The 18396-nt window shown below is 37.3% G+C and overlaps 1 protein-coding gene across 1 annotated transcript in view; it reads left to right on the top strand.

Annotated features, from left to right (window-relative positions):
* Positions 1-7732, top strand: part of LOC107749823 (exocyst complex component 6B-like) — a 74547-nt gene extending 66815 nt beyond the window's left edge. Inside the window, exons 15-16 of the mRNA XM_016565012.1 lie at positions 2274-2386; positions 7066-7732. Of these exons, the coding sequence (XP_016420498.1) occupies positions 2274-2320 (47 nt within the window). The 3' untranslated portion in view covers positions 2321-2386; positions 7066-7732. The remainder of the gene's footprint in view (positions 1-2273; positions 2387-7065) is intronic.
* The last annotated feature ends 10664 nt before the right edge of the window (positions 7733-18396 follow it).

The raw sequence follows: 18396 nt of genomic DNA, 5'->3' as shown, positions 1-18396 counted from the left end.
AACTAACGAGAAAAGGAGTGAGAGGAGAAGGCATGGATGAAGTGATAGTGGCAGTGATGGCACAAAGAGAACAAAACACTTTAGCATTAGTGACTACAGAACACAAAACTAATTGACTTTAAGGTAAAGAATGTTATCCTCTCATCTTATTTTTCCTTCTTCTACATAGCAGCTCATTCGCATTGACCTCATTAAGTCGTAATGAATAATTGTACTTCATCGGCTGGTTATTCACAAGCCGTTGTAGGTGGCTACTAGGTTACTAGGGCATATGTGATCATTACATAACAAGCTCCCCACCAGAGCATTTTTAGATTTATTGCAACAGTAAAGTGGCAAATCAAACAGTGTTTTTCCAGAACGCTGCCAGAAAGAGCAACAAGTCTAAGGGGAGAAAAGAATAACACTGCAGTTAATTCCCAACACCCCCAGGCTATTAACGAGAATAGCTATTCCTGCCACGTTCCAAACAAACAAGTACGACGGTCGGAATAACTGTTATAAGCCCTTATCCAAATGGCCGAGAGCGGAGAGAGAACCAGGGTTGATGCTGAGGCTGTGAGGGAACTGAGAGCAACACATCAATGTGCAACGTCATGTTTTCTTTTTCTCTCCCTTTCTCTCCATCATTCTTTCTTTTAGAAGAATGAGAGGAAGTGATAATCCAGCGCCCGCCCGCCCCCATGCCCCAGCTCCTCTCTAGCATGACCTTCTGTTTGTTCAGAGAGGGGCTGATAACACTATCGGGGGTCACGCTGAGGTCAAAGAGAGACTGAGTGGAAGTTCATTGAGAGGTGAAGGCGGGGTGGAGAGGCAGAGGGGAAAGGTGAAACCCGGGTCATGGACGAGTTTGACACACTAGCTGGCGCTATGTGGAATGCAAGTGCATTCATATTACAAATGACAGCGGCAAAACCTGACTTCTTTCTCTCTCTCTCCTCCTCAGCCTTGGTGGGTCTGTACAGACCATGCCAGCGGGAAGAAGAGCAAAGAAAGGAACAAACAAGTTATGAATGCAAATCCAAAAATCACTTATCTTACGCAGGTGCTTATCTGCCATCGCACAGGGTGTGTGCTCGTGGTTTGAAGAGCGGGTGGTTAAACTTGTTTCAGATGGACCTAAATAATAAGTGCTTATTTAAATGCTTTAGTCTGAAATGGTACCAGTCCATTATTTTATTATGAACTAAAGTGAACTAAACTTTTACTGTTATTTGGTCAAATTTACAATTGTTTTCATGGGCGAAATCCGGGCATTTCAATAGGAATCCACGCAATCGTGAATTTCCCATTAAAAAGCGAAAGAATTTTCCATAATGACCAACAGAAAGCTCCTTAGTTTGGAAGTGACTTTTGTGTGAGCTGTGCTTCATACATTGATACTGTACAGTATTGATAATGGACCTTTTTGCCCGCAAAATTTCACTAATGTGATCACAGTTTAGCAGGTCATGAAATTTTGCTATTTCACTTAACAGACCTAGATAATAAAATTTTAGCTTGGCTTCGTCTTAGATGTATAAAAATCAATCATACTTCAGTTGTCCTCAGCTTTGTGTGGTTGTGCTGAAAGACAGAGGCGATATGTGATATGTATTTAATCCTAGAATTTTCAATGTATTCTTGGAAAGACAGCTAAAGACTGTTTGACTATACAAAAACCTGCAGTGAATTTCACATACTTATAGCCATGTCTTGCTGTCATGGATGTATTTTCCTCATGCACACATAGGCACACATTTTTTTGCGTCCATTGATGTGTCTTTACGATTGAATACAGAGACTTTTGTGTAGTCATTTTCCTTTTTTCTGTTTGCTAGTTTGATGACATGTTTGATTGTGTTTGTTTGCGTTCCCAGCACTGAATCTGCGTCTAAATGTGTGTGTTTGTGCGAGTGGGTTTGTTTGGGAGGGAGGAATGTGCTCTGTTGTTTATTGAGCCAGTGCTGAGGGGTGCATTTTTGGCCAGGCTCCAGCAAGGTCAGTAGCTGGCCGGGTCATTACCGGCCCATTTATCGGGTCAGGTCCGGGTGAAAGAGTGTAAATGGCTGTTCTCTCTTTAACCTCCCTCCATTCTCCTCTAATCCCCTGCTTTGTCATGTTGCTTTCCTCTGTGTCTCCTCTATAATCTCATTTAAGGGGCCCTGCTCACTTATGTAACATTGGGAGAAGTGAACTAGCCTGATCTAACAAGGGCCAGCTATGGTGTTTAATGAACTTTAATGATCTCTCTTTGTCTTTTCTTCCCTGCACCACCACTGTCCTCTGTTTAGTTACTGGATCTCTTCACTCAGTGGGACTGGTCCACGTATCTGGCTGACTACGGCCGACCCACCTGCAAGTACCTGAGAGTCAATCCTCACACGGCTCTGGCCCTCATAGAGAAGTGAGTCTCACACTTGTGTCACGCTCTTCTCCTCGCTCATCAAACCACATGCACTTACGTCAAGACATCAGATCAGATGCAAACCATTTTTTTTTTCTCTCATCTCTCATCTGTTACTCATGAGCAGGATTTCTCGGTCGTAAGTACTCTGCATTTGGTATTTATGTGATGAGAGTGCTCTTTTACATGGGTAATTTTCATTAAATGTCCAAGTTGTATTTCACCCTGAAAAAGAAGGAAAAGAAACAATATTTTAAATAGAGGAAATTAACCCTTTTTATGGTTTTAGTATTGTGACATTATTTTTATGGCAGTTAAGCATATACCTAAATTGTCATTATTATAAATAAACTAAAAATCTCTAAAATACTAAAAATACTAAAAATCTCACTCTTGTAATACAGTAATGAAAAACAATCTGTCCAGATACAATGATTAATATTTATAGAATTCAAATCTAATTTTGTAAATAAAATATAAAATCTTTTTTTTATCATTTTTATACTACAAAATTAAGTACAATAATACTACCATGATGATAATATAACAATACTGATACTTACAATTACAATGTTCTTTAATAATGTACTTTGCATTTAAAAAAAATTATATCTTTGCCCAGTGTATATTAATGATAACATATTTATCAATCATCATATAAATACACAATACATACAAACACACACACACACACACAAAAAAAAAAAATATATTATTTATATTTTCAGTTTTTTGGAGTGAAATACGACCTGGACCTTTCTTAACATTTTTTTTTAATATTCACTCACATGTTCAGTGTGTTAAGTTTGTAAGGTTTGGTTCACATTATGACTTTTGCTGTACATTACATACAAGAGTGAGTGTTAATGTCAGTGTTTTGCATGCTGTCATTAAAACTCCTTACGTGTTTGAAGAATGTATGCATTCCTCAGTGTTGTGTATGTGTGCATTTGCTAGACTTCGATCACTTCTGCTTTCCTCTGTCACTCTTTTTCTTTGCCTCCCTCCTTCCCTTCTCTGGCTGTCCTCTTGTATCTGTGATATAAAGCAGCAGTGGATTGGCATTACACAACCACACACACACACACACACACACACACACCTGCCTGATCTCATTAGAGCTGCACTTACCTCAGCCTTACCCTCTTGCCTCTCTGTCTCTGTGAAAGTGATCTGTATTATTTAGCCCGGCCAGGGTTAGCACACCACTAAACACGAATACTGTGTGTGTCTGGAATCAGAGCACGACTGGCTCGTTGAGGAGAAAAGCTTTCCTTTATTGGAGTGTACTTGAAAAGACAAGGATTTTAGTTGTTTAGAGGGGGGAAAGGAAGATTAAATGTAAGAACATGAGTTTTAGTTTGTTTTAAAAAACTCATCCAGTAAAATCTTGATTGTTTCTTAGTGGAGTAAGCATCCAAACTGAGGAAGTGAAGTCGGACCAGCAGTGATGTGATTGTGTATCACCTCATTGCAGGGATAGCCAATATTTCAAGGGTACTGTTGCATATCCAATTTTCTAACATTCAGAACAAGAAAAAATGTAGAATAAGAAAAATATTGTATAGAAATGCACCAAACTCCTAACAGTCATAACAAAACGTTGAATCATTTTCAGATGTACATACATGTTGCCGGGGAGAAAATGCTAAATGTAAACAACAAAATGCATGTTAACGTCAGTGTGAGGGACACAAAATATGGTTTGGATATGGTTTTATAAATGCTTAAAAAATGCAATTTAATTGTTGCATTTAAGATGATTGATCAATTTAGTTTTTACTACTTTTATTATTTTTAAACAAAAATTAATGACTGTTGTGAGTGTCAATTTATTTGTCAGATCCAAAAGTGATTACATTACATTAATACATTGACAATTGACAATTTTTAAGTGGCACTCCTAGTTCGCCGTAGCATCTGTCCACATTAGGCCTGTGTCCTCATCTACACAAGGTAGAAGAAAATACGAAAATTCACTTGCAGCGAGAATAAACGTGGTTTGTGCCGACCACAGTATGTTTTGTGCAATGAATTATCGCCAACCAAGAGCATTAAACCATCAAAATTCAAGAAACATTTTAAACCCAGACACTCAAACTATAAAGATAGGTCTGTCTTGTGTTAATAATTTTAGTTTACAGTAAACAGTTTTGCTTCTGTGTTGGGTCGGTAGGATTTTACATCTCCGATGTAAAATCCTTGCCTGAAGCAGAACCAGTTGAGCGTCACTTTTCTAATACTCTGTCCACCTTGTTGAACTCCAGAAGCAAGATACAAACTCTTATGCTCAGCAAAGCAAGAATTCCGCACTAGGTGGTGGTGGTTCTTATCACCATGGTAATCACAGGTGGCTCTCTGTAATAAAGCAGTGATGCATATCACTATGGCAGTACAGTCATGTGTCCGTGGCGATGGATATCTTGTCTAATACTTCTAGCGAAATAGACACGCAGGAAGAGTTGATAGATGTAGAGCGAGTGGATTTGTTCCTGGTGGTGATAATGAAATTGCTTCCGTAACAGATCGACTCTTTAACAATATTTGTAACTTGAATTGTGTTCATAAGGACCATATTCTAGACTTTGTAGTATTTTATGGTTTCCCTGAAGTTTGTAAATGTTAATTAAATGGTTTCTTGCAACAAAGTTTAGTTTTGCCCCGTTCTACCTAATGTCTGACCCTTTTTTTTTTTTTTTTGCTACTGTACCTTTAAAAAATTATATATGTACAGTTTAGGATCAGGAAGTTTTTTTTAAAGGAAATTAATACTTTTATTCTGAAAGAACACATTAATTTGATCAAAAGTGACTAAGACAATGTTAAAGGTTTAGTTCACCCAAAAATGAAAATTAGCCTGCGTTTTACTCATCCTCGAAGCATCCTAGGTGTATGTGACTTTCTTCTTTCAGACGAATCCAAACGAAGTTATATTAAAAATTGTCCTGGCTCCTCCAAGCCTTACAATGGGGGTAAGTGGGTGTTCGGTTGTCAACAGTTCAGAAGACGTGAAATACAGTGCGCGCATCCGTAATAAAACGTGCCTCACACGGCTCCGGGGGATGAAAAAAAGGCCTCTTGTAGCGAATCCATGCGTTTTTGTAAGATAAATATCCATATTTTAAACGTAATAAACACTTTTCTCTCACTTCCGGTATTCTGTCATATGCGGAAGGTGTTCCGACAGATGACGTAGGACGTCGGCGTTGCATGATTAGTGACGAGCGTGGAGAGAGAACAAAACAAAATGCCGGTCACGAATTAGAAGCACAAAACGAAGATTTGTAAAGAAGAATGTCGGAGGATTTCGATATAAGCCAAGAGGAGACTGGTTTTCCTTTGCTAAAGTAAGGAAACATTGTTTCCTTTGCTCCTGCATTTCTCAGAGGCGCTCGCACAACACCTACGTCCTACGTCATCCGTCTGCATGTCTTCCGCGTGCCACAGTCAGTGGAAGTGAGAAAAAAGTGTTTATTACATTTGAAATATGGATATTTATCTTACAAAAATGCATGGATTCGCTACAGGAGGCCTTTATTCACGCCACGGAGCCATGTGAGGGACGTTTGATTATGGATGCGTGCACTTTTTCACGTCTTCTGAACTGTTGACAACAAACACCCGCTTATCCCCATTGTAAGGCTTGGAGGGGCCAGGACCATTTTTAATATACCTCCGATTGGATTCGTCTGAAAGAAGAAAGTCACATACACCTAGGATGCTTCGAGGGTGAGTAAAACACAGGTTAATTTTCATTTTTGGGTGAACTAACCATTTAAATAAAGATTTCTATTACGAAAGATGTTACAAAAGATTTATTTTGCAATATTAAAGAATAATGTTTCGCAATATTACTATTTTGCAGTGATCAAATAAATGAAGCCTTGGTAAGTATAAGAGACTTCTTTCAGAATCGTTAAAAAAAAAAAAATTAACAACCCCATACTTTCGAACGGTAGTGTTTTTGTTGACAATTATCTTAAAAATCTTGCTAATTTTCAGTTTAAAATGAGCAAGGAAAATACTATTTTCCATAATATTCCCCCTTTCAATTTTCAGGCTGAGGAGTATAGACTAATGTGTTTTTCTTTTACATTTATTTATTTATTTTTTTCAATGCCTTGATGATGGGTCACTTCAGTATTTTGTCAAACTCCGAGAGCTTGACCACGATTTGTCTGGTTGCGAATGAGAGGAATGTGCAGGCATTGGCTCAGTGATCTCCTGGCTACTGAGAAGAAGCATTTGGCACAAGTGGCAGGAAAGTGAGCAAGTTCATTAGAACCTCCATGCAGGACTGCTCCAAGGCTCCTGCATGGCACACCATATGGAGCGCCTTTCTTAACCACACAGTGGTAGTCTCAGTTAAAGTCTGTGCCCTTCCTCAAGCTCTTTAGTGGTGCAGCACTCTGTGACTGTCATGACATTAGGTTAAGTGGCCCCCTTGTTTCATATTCATTTAAGGTCTTATAAATGATGAGTTTGGATTGGTTAAGCTTTAGTGAAACAATGCTACTCTTTCATTCTCTGTTTGGTCTCTCTTTGTTCTGCGTTACTGCAACGAGCATTTAATTCTGAGGATACATGAAAGTCTAGAGTGTCCAAGTGGAAGAAACCAATTCATTTTTTTTCTGGTTTTGTAATCTAATGATCTCATATGCTTCATTCATTGTGTGCAGGATGAAGGACACCAGCCGCAAGAACAACATGTTTGCTCAGTTCCGTAAAAATGAACGGGACAAGCAAAAGCTCATAGACACTGTCGTCAAGCAGCTGAGAAATCTCATCGCCACCAACCAGGCCTGAGAAAGCCATCGCATCAGCACACGGCCCCACGTCTTGATAAGTTGCCACCAGACTGCGCTTGCACACCTCCAATAGTCGGACGTATTGTTCTTTTCCCACACAGACACCTGCACTATCATGCACATATATAGACGCACCTCTCTGAAAGGTGCGCCTGCTAAACCATCCCGTGCCCTTGTGATATGGTATCCATGTCTTCCTATGTGACTACCTGAACACAATAAGGACAAAACAAATCACATATTGCTCTTTAAAACAGGTTTCGGTTGCCTTTTATTGTCTTGTATTGGGTGTCAAAAGGACTGTTCTCCTGTCACACAATTTGAATGGCCTTTACAATAGTTCTAAAGTATTATTTCTCTCATTTTGAATTTGACAAATAGTTACTCTGTAATGTGGATATTACTTAAATTGCTGCAAAGTTAAAGGAAATTGGAACACTAACTAAACTTGAATATTGCCGTCATCATTTCTAACATATCAAATTTAAAGGGATAGTTCCCCTAAAAATGATCATTTACTCACCCTTCTTTCATTCCAAACCTGTATGACTTTCTTTCTTCTGTGGAACACAAAAGACTATATTTTAAGAAATGTCACTATTTAGTTTGTCCATACAATGGAAGTCAATGATAACCAAAACTATTTGGTTACCTACATTTTTTTTTTTTTACAGATTTTCTTTTGTGTTCTACAGAAGAAAATTTCATACAGGATAAATGATGACAGAATGATCATTTTGGATGAACTATCCCTTTAATAGGTGTGAGAATATAAATTAATATTCTCACAGAGGGGTCAAGGGTTCATTTGAGTGCTGATCATAATGAGTGAAGATTTACTGAGTTCTCAATACAGGGAATCTAGTTACTGCTCTTGTTAAATCTTTTATGTGTAGTAATTGTATGCTAGGCATACTTCAGCTTTAGTCTGTTACAGCCAAGACATAGATTATAGCTTAATACCTTAAAAGAACAACAGCTGTGTGGCAGATTTGAAGAAGATTAGTTTACTATTGTCATGAAAATGACCAGGTTAAGATTAAGGTTTTGCGTTTGCTGATTGGACATCAGATATGCAGAATAGAGGCTTTTGTCTCTTGTATTCATTAATTGCAAATATATCAGCCAGCATTCAATGCCAAAACTGACTGAGGATGTGTAAGGTAGGGGAACCTTCTATTATAATGGCATAGAGATAGAGAATTACAAGAGCGGGCTAATGTCAGCACATTTATACAGTCATGTGAGTTTATGTACACCACTGTACATTAAAACTAATATAAATTGCTTTAAAGTATTTAAGCAGTGTCGTCTTCCCATAACTTTGATATTTTCTCTGATAGGAATGAGGGTGCAATATTGTGTATTTCTTTTCAAATTGAGTTTTAGGGAGCAGAGATTGTTGTGTTTAAAGGGAGTTTTCTTTTTCTTTCATTTCTATTTTTACTGGCACAAAAGTGTGTTTGAAGCCTGTCCCTTACAATGGATGCAAAACCATTAAACTATAAAGGGAATTCTTCATTTTTAGGGACAGAATGAGCGTCATGTCTTATTTTTTTAGGCTGTTTTCTGGATTCAGCTCTTTCTGTTTGCGCCTTGACTTTTTTTCATGCCAATAATTAACAGTTTTTCCCCGCACAGCACCTGGTCTTGGACATATGACCAGGGAATGGACATGAGTTGGCGTGTAAAAGCGAGCACGCATGAGAACATTCAGCCTTAGCAGACAGCTCTGATTGTAGAGAACAGTAATGACTCGAGAGAGACGCACTGTACAGATTGTTATATTAAACCACTAATGAATATTACAATACTAATAAATTCAGCAAATGCCAACAAATAAGTAATAAATCAAGAATGTGTATTTTTATTTTGCATCTGAATTGTAATTTTAACAGCATTTTACTTTCAGTTTGGGAACAGGGTCATGAGATTTGACTGATTGATTGATTTTTGTATTATTTGAATGCTATTATAGTATTTATTAACATTTTATTTTTTTAAGGTTTTAATTTTAATTTTGAGTGTTTTTTGTGATTTTGGCTTTTTTTATATATATATTTCTGTTTACCTTTAATTTATATTTGTTTCAATTTTAGTAATTTTATTACTTCAACTTCAACTTATTTTATTTTAGTTAGTTGCCAAGACAGCATGATTTAATACTTAATTTTACTTTCTGTCAGCTTTATTTCAATTAACATTTTTTTTTTAGTTTTAGTTAACAATAATAACACTTGTCCAGATGTGCACTAACCACAGGTCAGTGGCTCTGATAGCCTTAAAATGTTTAAAAACTTAGGTCACTTAGTTTGACTTAACAGTGATAGAACTTTTGTAGTAAGGTACAGTATGAATATATACATTTTGTAGATATTTTGGACAAAATGATTTATACTTGCATCTTACCAGTTTTTCTGTGATTCAATGAAATCCTTCTCAGTCAAATAGTGTCATAAGATGCTTGATATATGAAATATGAAAGCAGTGCGGTGGAGCATTACAGTGGTCAATGATTTTTGATGAGACCTTAGATGACCTAAAACCACTTGATGTACACCACTCTTCCCTCCCACTCTATCTTACTCCATCTTCCGCCTTTTCATTGTGACACAAAACCTGCCTTATCCAATTTTGTGCAATCACTGTCCCATCATGCAGCGAGAGATGCCCCCTGCCACCGCCATTTATGTCTGTGTGGAGAACGTTACTGAGCTGTGACCACAACACAAACACATTTCCCTTTTCCGCTTCTTCATTCTCTCAGACGAGACACCGTGGCCCTCCGGGTCTGTTGGTCTCCCACATGTTTTGAGAGAGTCGGGCAAAACAAATCTTTTGGGGCTCACTTGAGCGCGACAGGCTTTTTGTTGGGGTTCAGGAACCGAGCAGTGCCAGCTTATAACCGGATGATGAATCCTGCCTCCTACTGCCCATCTCAGTGCCCGTCTCCCTCCCTCACGCCCCAGGACCGATGGCGAAGTTCGGAAGTTCTGGCAGTTACGGCCCTGTTGAGCCAAATGTAAAACTGAAGATTAATTGTTTCTTCTTACGGCCCAAGATAAAGGACTTGTTGAATGATTTATACTTTTGTCATATAACCCATGGTGAGGGAATTTGGTGATGCAGTCCTCTTGGAAAGTTTTCTGTAACACTTCAATAGGCTGTAATTTTATGCTAAACGTCCACAGACAACGGTGACTTCACATCCTGTGTGAGTTCAAGATGACTTGAAGTCACATTCACTGATTGATTCTGTTATTTAACCCTTTCCAAGCTAAGGACTACTCAAAGGATAGAGAAAAGGAGCAGGGACCTCCATATTTTATAAAGCTGAGTATAGCATTTTAAGCCTGACATAAAATAACTCACATATGGTACAAAAATATACAATACAAGTTTATTTGTATAGCACATTTAAAAACCAAAGTGCTTTACAAGGCTAAAAGAAACGGACAATAATGACAAGCCTAAAAAAAACAAATATATATATATATATATATATATATATATATACACACACACACACATATATACATACACTTATACACATATATAAAACAGGAGAAAAGCTGCCTGGTTCCGCAAAGACTTAAAAACAAATAACAAAACTGAAATCAATTCTGTATTTGACCGGTAGCCAATGAAGTGAAGTCAGAACCGGTGTGATATGATCACTTTTACGCTTTGAGGAGCCAGGCTGCGGCATTTTGAACTAACTGTAGGCGTGTGACATGTCTGAGAAGCACCAATGTACAAAGAGTTACAATAGATGTTACAAATGCATGCATGACGGTTTCGAAATTCTTACCAGACAAAAAGGGCTTAACCTTTGCTAAAAGACGAAGATGATAGAAACAAGACCTAACCACAGCACATATCTTCTTATCAAATTTAAATGTACCTGTACCTGTATTCAAAAAGGTGATGGACAGTAAGAGTTTTTTCCCAACAGGGATGCATTAACTGTATTACAGTACATTGTTTCATATACTTTATGTTTGGTTAAAGTTTTGAGTTTTGTCCGTGTGTTGGAGAGAATGAAAGAGACGACCGAGATCAAGATCAGGCTTCACATTTGCATGTTGTTTTTAGCAGAACAAAAAGATTGTCCTATGTCCTCTAACAGGCCATTACAAAGAAGACGGATGATCTGCCAGAAACAGATGTATCTCTTGCTTCAACAGATGTTGTGATCTCCCGGGTAGTGCTACAAAAACACATCAGGATGAAACTAATAATGTGTGACTGAGAAAATGTCTTAATTACGGATCATGCTCTTCTGCATGCACAATTAAGGAATAATTAAAGGGGTCCTATTATGCTTTTTCACTTTTTTCGACCGGCGCCGCCGGTGTGCCTACACTCATAGAAAATAATGTATTTGAATTTTAAAGACGTGGCGCGATGCTGCGCTTCTCGTCCGGTGTGAAACCGCCTGAAATGCTGTTTTTTTTCACCTCCGTGCCCAAACTTCTTTGTTTGGGCTTCCGAAAGTGGATGATGTCAGGAAACGGTGGTTGCAATTTATTTTTTAACTCTGTTCCTGAGCATTATAACCCCAATTTGCTATTGTGTGCTGCACATTTTACTGAGGACAGCTTCCACAACATGAGGGAGTACAGTGCCGGATTCGCCCAAAAGTTTTTGTTGAAAGACGGAGCAAGGGGCGGGGCAGTACTGAAACACCGTCTAAGCTGTTCGCCAATCACAACGCACTGGGACAGCTAACCAATCACAACACATTTTGTTTTTCGGAAGGCGGACCTTCATCAAAGCAGGAACTAATCGAGCCGTTTGTGCCAGGCTGGGGAGAAAGGTATTTTAATAATGTAAATTATGTGAAAAATAATATGTTTTTCGAACCACCAAGCATGAGAGCATGTTCTAGTACACCCCAAAACAAAATCAAGACTTTGTAAAAGAGCATAATAGGACCCCTTTAAGGAATAATTGGCAGTGTAGAGTCATTATTAGAAATAGTTTTTACATTTTTATGCAAGTACTGGGAAATACTAATGAACTACATGTGTATTCAATAATTATAACATAGAACTGCTTATTACCACGTTGTTAGCGCTGTATATAACTAGTATATTCAGATGCTGAGAGGTCCAGGGTTTTACATATGTTTGCTTTTTGCTTGTTTGTTGTAAAGTAGAAAATTCCCATTAAGTAAATATGTTGCACATAATTTTATTTTCCACATACATAAAATTAGTCGGCAATTTCAGTAATTTTTTTTGTCAGGACGTGTTAAGAGATCATGTAGATCTTTTCTATTAGCAAACGTGGGAATATCATACTGTATATGCTTGTGTTTGTTAGGTATCCAAACATTGGCAGACCTTGTGTTTACAGACACCACTCTGGAAATTTCAGTATTGCTTTAGAATATGGTCAAAATGTTAAAATCTTGATATCAACCCAAGATGAATGGAGGTGCAATGTCATTTAGCATTTTTGCCATCTGATAATGAATTCACTCTAGAAATATTTATTTTACTAACTCCTCCATTAGCAAAGACATTGAATGTATCTATTAAAAGTGAGGTCACTATCTCACTACTGTCTCAATATCCAGAGAGACAACATAGCGTGCAGAGAAGCATAGAATAAACATTTGCCCAGAACAGAAAAGGAAGAAAAAAAATGAAACGCATAAAAGCAGATTGCCAGCGATGGCGAAGACTGATAGCATGTCACCCATTGATCTTTGTCTCTTACAGAAGAGAGTTAAAAATAACCTGCATGTTTATATGCCTTTATGTAAGATATTGTTAAAATCTGTGAGTGTGTTTGCAAATGGGTCAGATGAAAAAGCAGAAGAGGGAAGAACAGTGGTGGGATGTTTGCATAGTGTCTGCCACGGCTTCATATCTGACTGATTATGGAAATATGGTGATCTGTGAACTAATCTCAGTCTGACTCTTTCTCTTTATGCCACAGTTTATCTGTTCACTACCAGAACAGTGACCAACAATCACTTAGCAAACTGATCAAAGATGTATTTGATGTTGACAACATACTTATTTTTGCATTGAGATTGCTGAACCCCAGTGTAAAAATCAGACTCATTATGTGTAATAAATAAGCAATGTGTCATATAAATGTCTACACTTTAATTAGGGAATTGTAAAGTGGTTTATGTACATCAAAACCTATTGTTGTCCGTTCCCCTGGTTTTGGTGTAATGACATCAAGATTACTCCAAATATATATATATATATATATATACACACACACACATATATACAGTATATATATATATATATATATTTATTTATTTATTTCCCCTTGCATTGTTGTTGTATTGATTTGCATGTAACGTGTATATACACCATTCAAAAGTTTTGAATCATTTAAAATGCTACAAAAGAGTTCAATTTCGAAATCTTAGTCTCCACAACTGTTTTTAACACTGATAATAAATGTTTCTTGAGCATCATATAAAGTCTGGAATAATGGCTGCTGAAATGTTCAGCATTGCCATCCCAGGAGTATATTACAATAAAGTTGTTTTGGTTTTCTAATTGAATATATTGTCATTTAAATTGCAATAATATTTCACATTTTTACTATTTGATCAAATAAATACAGCCTTGGTCAGTTTTTAGTGGATTGTTCTAAAAATATTTTAGAAGCAGAAATCGGATGCACTGTCAGTTGCTTCGGTTAATTTCAGTTGAGGGGAAAATCTCAACCTGACAATTTGTATATTTGATTTCCTGTACATCAACATCGAGATTCACAGGAGACAACCCGGTTGTTAAAAGTGAGAGAACTGACAAGACAAAAGGTTTTCAGTGAAAGTGAAGTGAGAGTGTGGGAGAAGATGGAGTGATAAGGGAAGAGAGGAGAGACAGCGAGCGCACGTTCTCCTCTCCTCCAATGAAGATGGATGGCAGCCCACCCTCCCTCTCTCAGTGCTGCTGGGAGGTTATTGATGGGCTCCGGGAGTCAAAGGTTACCGAAACAAAACTGGCTTCCTCTGTGCGCTCTCTGTGTGTCCTCCCCTTCAGTCAAGGTGTTTGGGAGGGATTTTGGGAGGGGCTCGGGTATAATTTGAACACTGACAGCAACACACACCCCAGTTCCTACACAGGCCTGAAGGGGCCCATCTATCATTGCTGTGAAGCACTGAGGGTGTGCTTGAGTTTGTGTGCGTGTGTGGGATTGGCAATTTATTGTTACATGGACATGCTAATAGCACTGGCCCCCACAAAGCCAATGGGCAGTGGGGGTTATCATTGAGCCATCCATCTCCATCCACCTAGCCACTCAATCACTCCACATTTTACTCTTAGTTAACACTGTTTGTGTGGTAAATCTCCACCAGTCTTCTACAATATGGCCATAAATAATACCTTGTCTATTCTGAATTGCTTTAGCATCAACTTATTGACCAAACCATTTTGTTTAAGATTCTGAGGACGTGACCTAAAGACAACGACGAGTTAATATTGAGAAGCGGTTCTTCTGCTACAGGTAACAATTCTTTCAGTAATTTAGTGGGTACAGGATCTAACAGGCATGTTGTTGGTTTAGATGCAGTGATAAGTTTATTTAGCTCTTCCTGTCCTATAATTGTAAAGCACTGCAGTTTATCTTTTGGTGCGTCGAATGAAGCTGAAGTATTATACGCTGTAGAATCTATATTTGTTATATCAATATTTGTTAATCAAAAGTCTATTATTACTTTAAAGGCTCTCACACAAGATCGGTTCTCCAGCATCTTCACATATGGCCAGTGCTCCAGGAATTGAGATGCTTGTGCTTTTCATTTTTACAATGTCATGCCGCTGTATTTTGTTCAGGGACGCTCATTTCCTTCAAAAACTTCTCTTGTCGTGTTTAACAGTTGTTTACCTATGAGTGACTTTTAGGGCATAAAGCAGGGTGTAAATGAGGAACCTGTTTAGTTCTGACCATAATAATAGTTGAACCAGTCTCATGCTAGAGACAAAGGACCTGGCATTTTGATTCGTCCCTCTTTTAGACAAAATTGGATTGAATGACTGCTTTGGAATGTAGTTGCTAGGAATTTAGGTTAGATTAGATTTGGACTCCCTTAGTTGTCAGATTCTTTTGGGTCCTGTTACTGTCCAAATGCTGATATCTCTATTTTAGATGCTTGACCTGAAATCTAAACCTCTCCTCTTAAAAATAATGTGATTTAGGGTTTCAATAACAATTTTGATTCAGAGATTTCATGCCAAAGCTGAAGGGTATGTCAAAAAAGGGTTCATTGTTTCCTCTTTAAACTGCTATTTATATCAAAACTACTCCCATTTTCTTCAAAAAATCCTAAAAAAAAAAAAGTTTTCAACACCGATCACAGTAAAACATGTCTGAATGTTCAGCTTTTTGCCATCACAGGAATAAATTACATTTTAAAATATATTAAAATAGAAAAGTTATTTTAAATCATAATAAACAATTATTGCAAAAACAGTGTATCAAGTTTATCAAGGTTGGGTTTTTTTTTTACCTCAAGTTGAAGTTCTTAGAGCAGGGTGTCCAATCCTCCTCTTAGAGTGCTAACGTCCTGCAGATTGTAGCTCCAACACACTCGCCCAGACGTTTCTAGCGAGTCTGAAGACCTTGATTAGCTCAGGTTCAGGTGCGTTTAATTAGGGTTGGAGCTAAAGTCTGCAGAAAAGTGGCCCTCCATGAGAAGGTCTGGCACGAGATATACTCTTTGGTTAGCAATATGGCCTCAGCTGGTGTAGACACAACATTTAAAATGATTTGCCTAAACAGGCATTGTTCCTGGATCAGTATCCTTGTTGATCCTGGAACATCATTTCAGCAACAATTCTCTCTGATTTTTAGAGGGACATTAGGTTTTGCACTGTGCGTCTATAAATAGGTGTGAGATATTGAGTCACTGAGCGTGTGTGTTGTTTGTCTTCTGAGGCATTGACTCTTCTGTGGAATTGTGCTCTCCTTATGTTTGCCCACTTCAGAGTCACTTCAGTTACGGCCTTTCGATTTCACTCACAGATGTTTGTAAGTCAGGGAACAAAACAAGAGCATATGCTGGCTAAATTAAGAGAAGCAAACAATGACGAAACATGTTTCAAACATGCTGTGTTCTGACATCCTGACAATATTAAACATTTACTTGTGTTGTTACTCAGCTATTAGTTATTATTTATTTGTTTGTTTTTTGTTGGAGGTCTTTTATTATTGGACAGTAGAGTTTGGGACATTTATAATAATTATTTTCTAATAATGTATATTTATATTATAAATGATAAAAGTAGTTATAATAAGTAATCATTTCTATAATACTAAAATACTAATACTAATTTGATCAGCATAAACCCTGAGAGGGATTTTAGTTCATTTGTTCCTGTCTTAGATATCCTACTACTGAAACTCACAGTCTTACAGCAAAACTGAAGGGGACCCACGAGAATATAGTCATTTCTCCCTCATCTGTTTCTTCTCTCCTCCATCTGTTTTGAGGTACAGGAATGTGTCTGTCGTTAAGTAGCAGGTCACAAATGTTCTTGGTTTCCCAAAGTGAGGAGATGTGCCGAATTTCTGGATTTCGCCACATAAAAAAAAAAAAAGTTAATATCAATGAATATGTAATTCTCATTTACCAGGAAACAAGCTGATACGTGTGCATTCAGAGGAACAGACATATTTAAACAGTCTGGAGCAGTGTTTTCCCCTCTGAGAAAACATACAAATACAAATGATCTCATACTTCGCTGATGTTTTTTATAAGTAAATTATAAACAATAGAATTCAAATGAATCATTAACTATTGTAACATTTGTTGTTAAGTGTACCTGACTTCCTGCCACACCCGATTCTACACTGAAAATAATGCAGTATTCTGTTTTTAGATTTGATCTCATATAAGAGACAAAGTAAACAAAAATAAATAAATAAAATAAAATTAAATAAATTGGATAAAATAAACTTATGCACAGATTTCGTCCTGACCCCAAATACTATTTTGGAATCTTTTTTGTGTTTGACAATATTTTACATATTTAAACCATTTTCCCAATTTTTATTTGAGCCTCAGTCACATCCAGCACTGCGCTTAAGATTAACTTTTATGTTTTTATTTAACCAGGTACTCCCAAAGCAAACTACCAAACAAGCTAGCCTCAAATTATACATTTACATTCAAATATTCCTTTTAGGAGGCAAAGAACAAAGTAATTCAATATCCCAAAAACAGGCTGAGGGTGACAGGAGAACATGAGAAACAACTTGACAGTGTTAATGTGTGAAACACATTCTGCATTTTGTTGTTGAATAGACCCCTAGATGGACCTAGAGGCAACCTTGGTTTCGAGTTAGTGTGGGTCACACATGTCCTTTTGAACTGTGCTTGTGACTTGTGATGCTGCTGTTGTGTTACAAACATGTTCCAATAGGTTTTTTTATTTTTTATCCCTAGTGAGTTTTGATTTTTAAGATATTTATGTGTAGTTCCTGTTATATTGCATAAAATTCTGGGTCCGTGTGTCTTCATGTCTGGCTTTTGTGCCTGATTGTGTTTATTCAGTTGACACCAGGACACCAAAATAAATCATTAACCTCTGTACTGAGTTCACTAAATAATTGTGACAGGCACATGCTACACATGCAGGATCTTTAAAGACATTATTTACAATTCTTTTACAATGCTATTAAAACCATACAAGTGTCATACATGTGATGCACCATATTCCAAGTCTTCTTAAGCAATACACTGGAGTAGTACAAAGGTCAAGGTGTTATATACTGATGATATTCACCTCAAGTGGCATGTTAAAGTTTGTAATATAGAGCACAAGTTGTATGGACCACATTTCTGAAATGTATTATGTATTTGTATTTCTTTTTCTGGAGATTGAGAAACATTATTTTTCAATAATTTTGTCGAGAGTGACTAAGATGTTCTTCAAAACAACGTTTTTTTTGTTTTGGTTTGTTTGTTTTGTTCCACAGACAAAAGAAAGTCATACGGGTTTTGGGTGACAAGGGTGAGTAATTGATGACAGTATTTTCATTTTTGGGTGAACTATATTTATAATGCTGTTTCTGGGTCTTCATATCACAAGAATTATCTTGCTCATTTGTTCCCATTTTTTTGTCTTCTAATATGATGAGTCATGCATTAATGCTGGAAAACACTACACAAACTTTAAAATCTAATCAGGTTTTGAAACACTAGGCAACATACACTTG

Source organism: Sinocyclocheilus rhinocerous, unplaced genomic scaffold (assembly GCF_001515625.1).
Source record: "Sinocyclocheilus rhinocerous isolate Xijiao unplaced genomic scaffold, SAMN03320098_v1.1 scaffold1131, whole genome shotgun sequence".
NCBI classification, from domain to species: domain Eukaryota; kingdom Metazoa; phylum Chordata; class Actinopteri; order Cypriniformes; family Cyprinidae; genus Sinocyclocheilus; species Sinocyclocheilus rhinocerous.
This window is presented reverse-complemented; position numbering and strand designations above follow the sequence as displayed.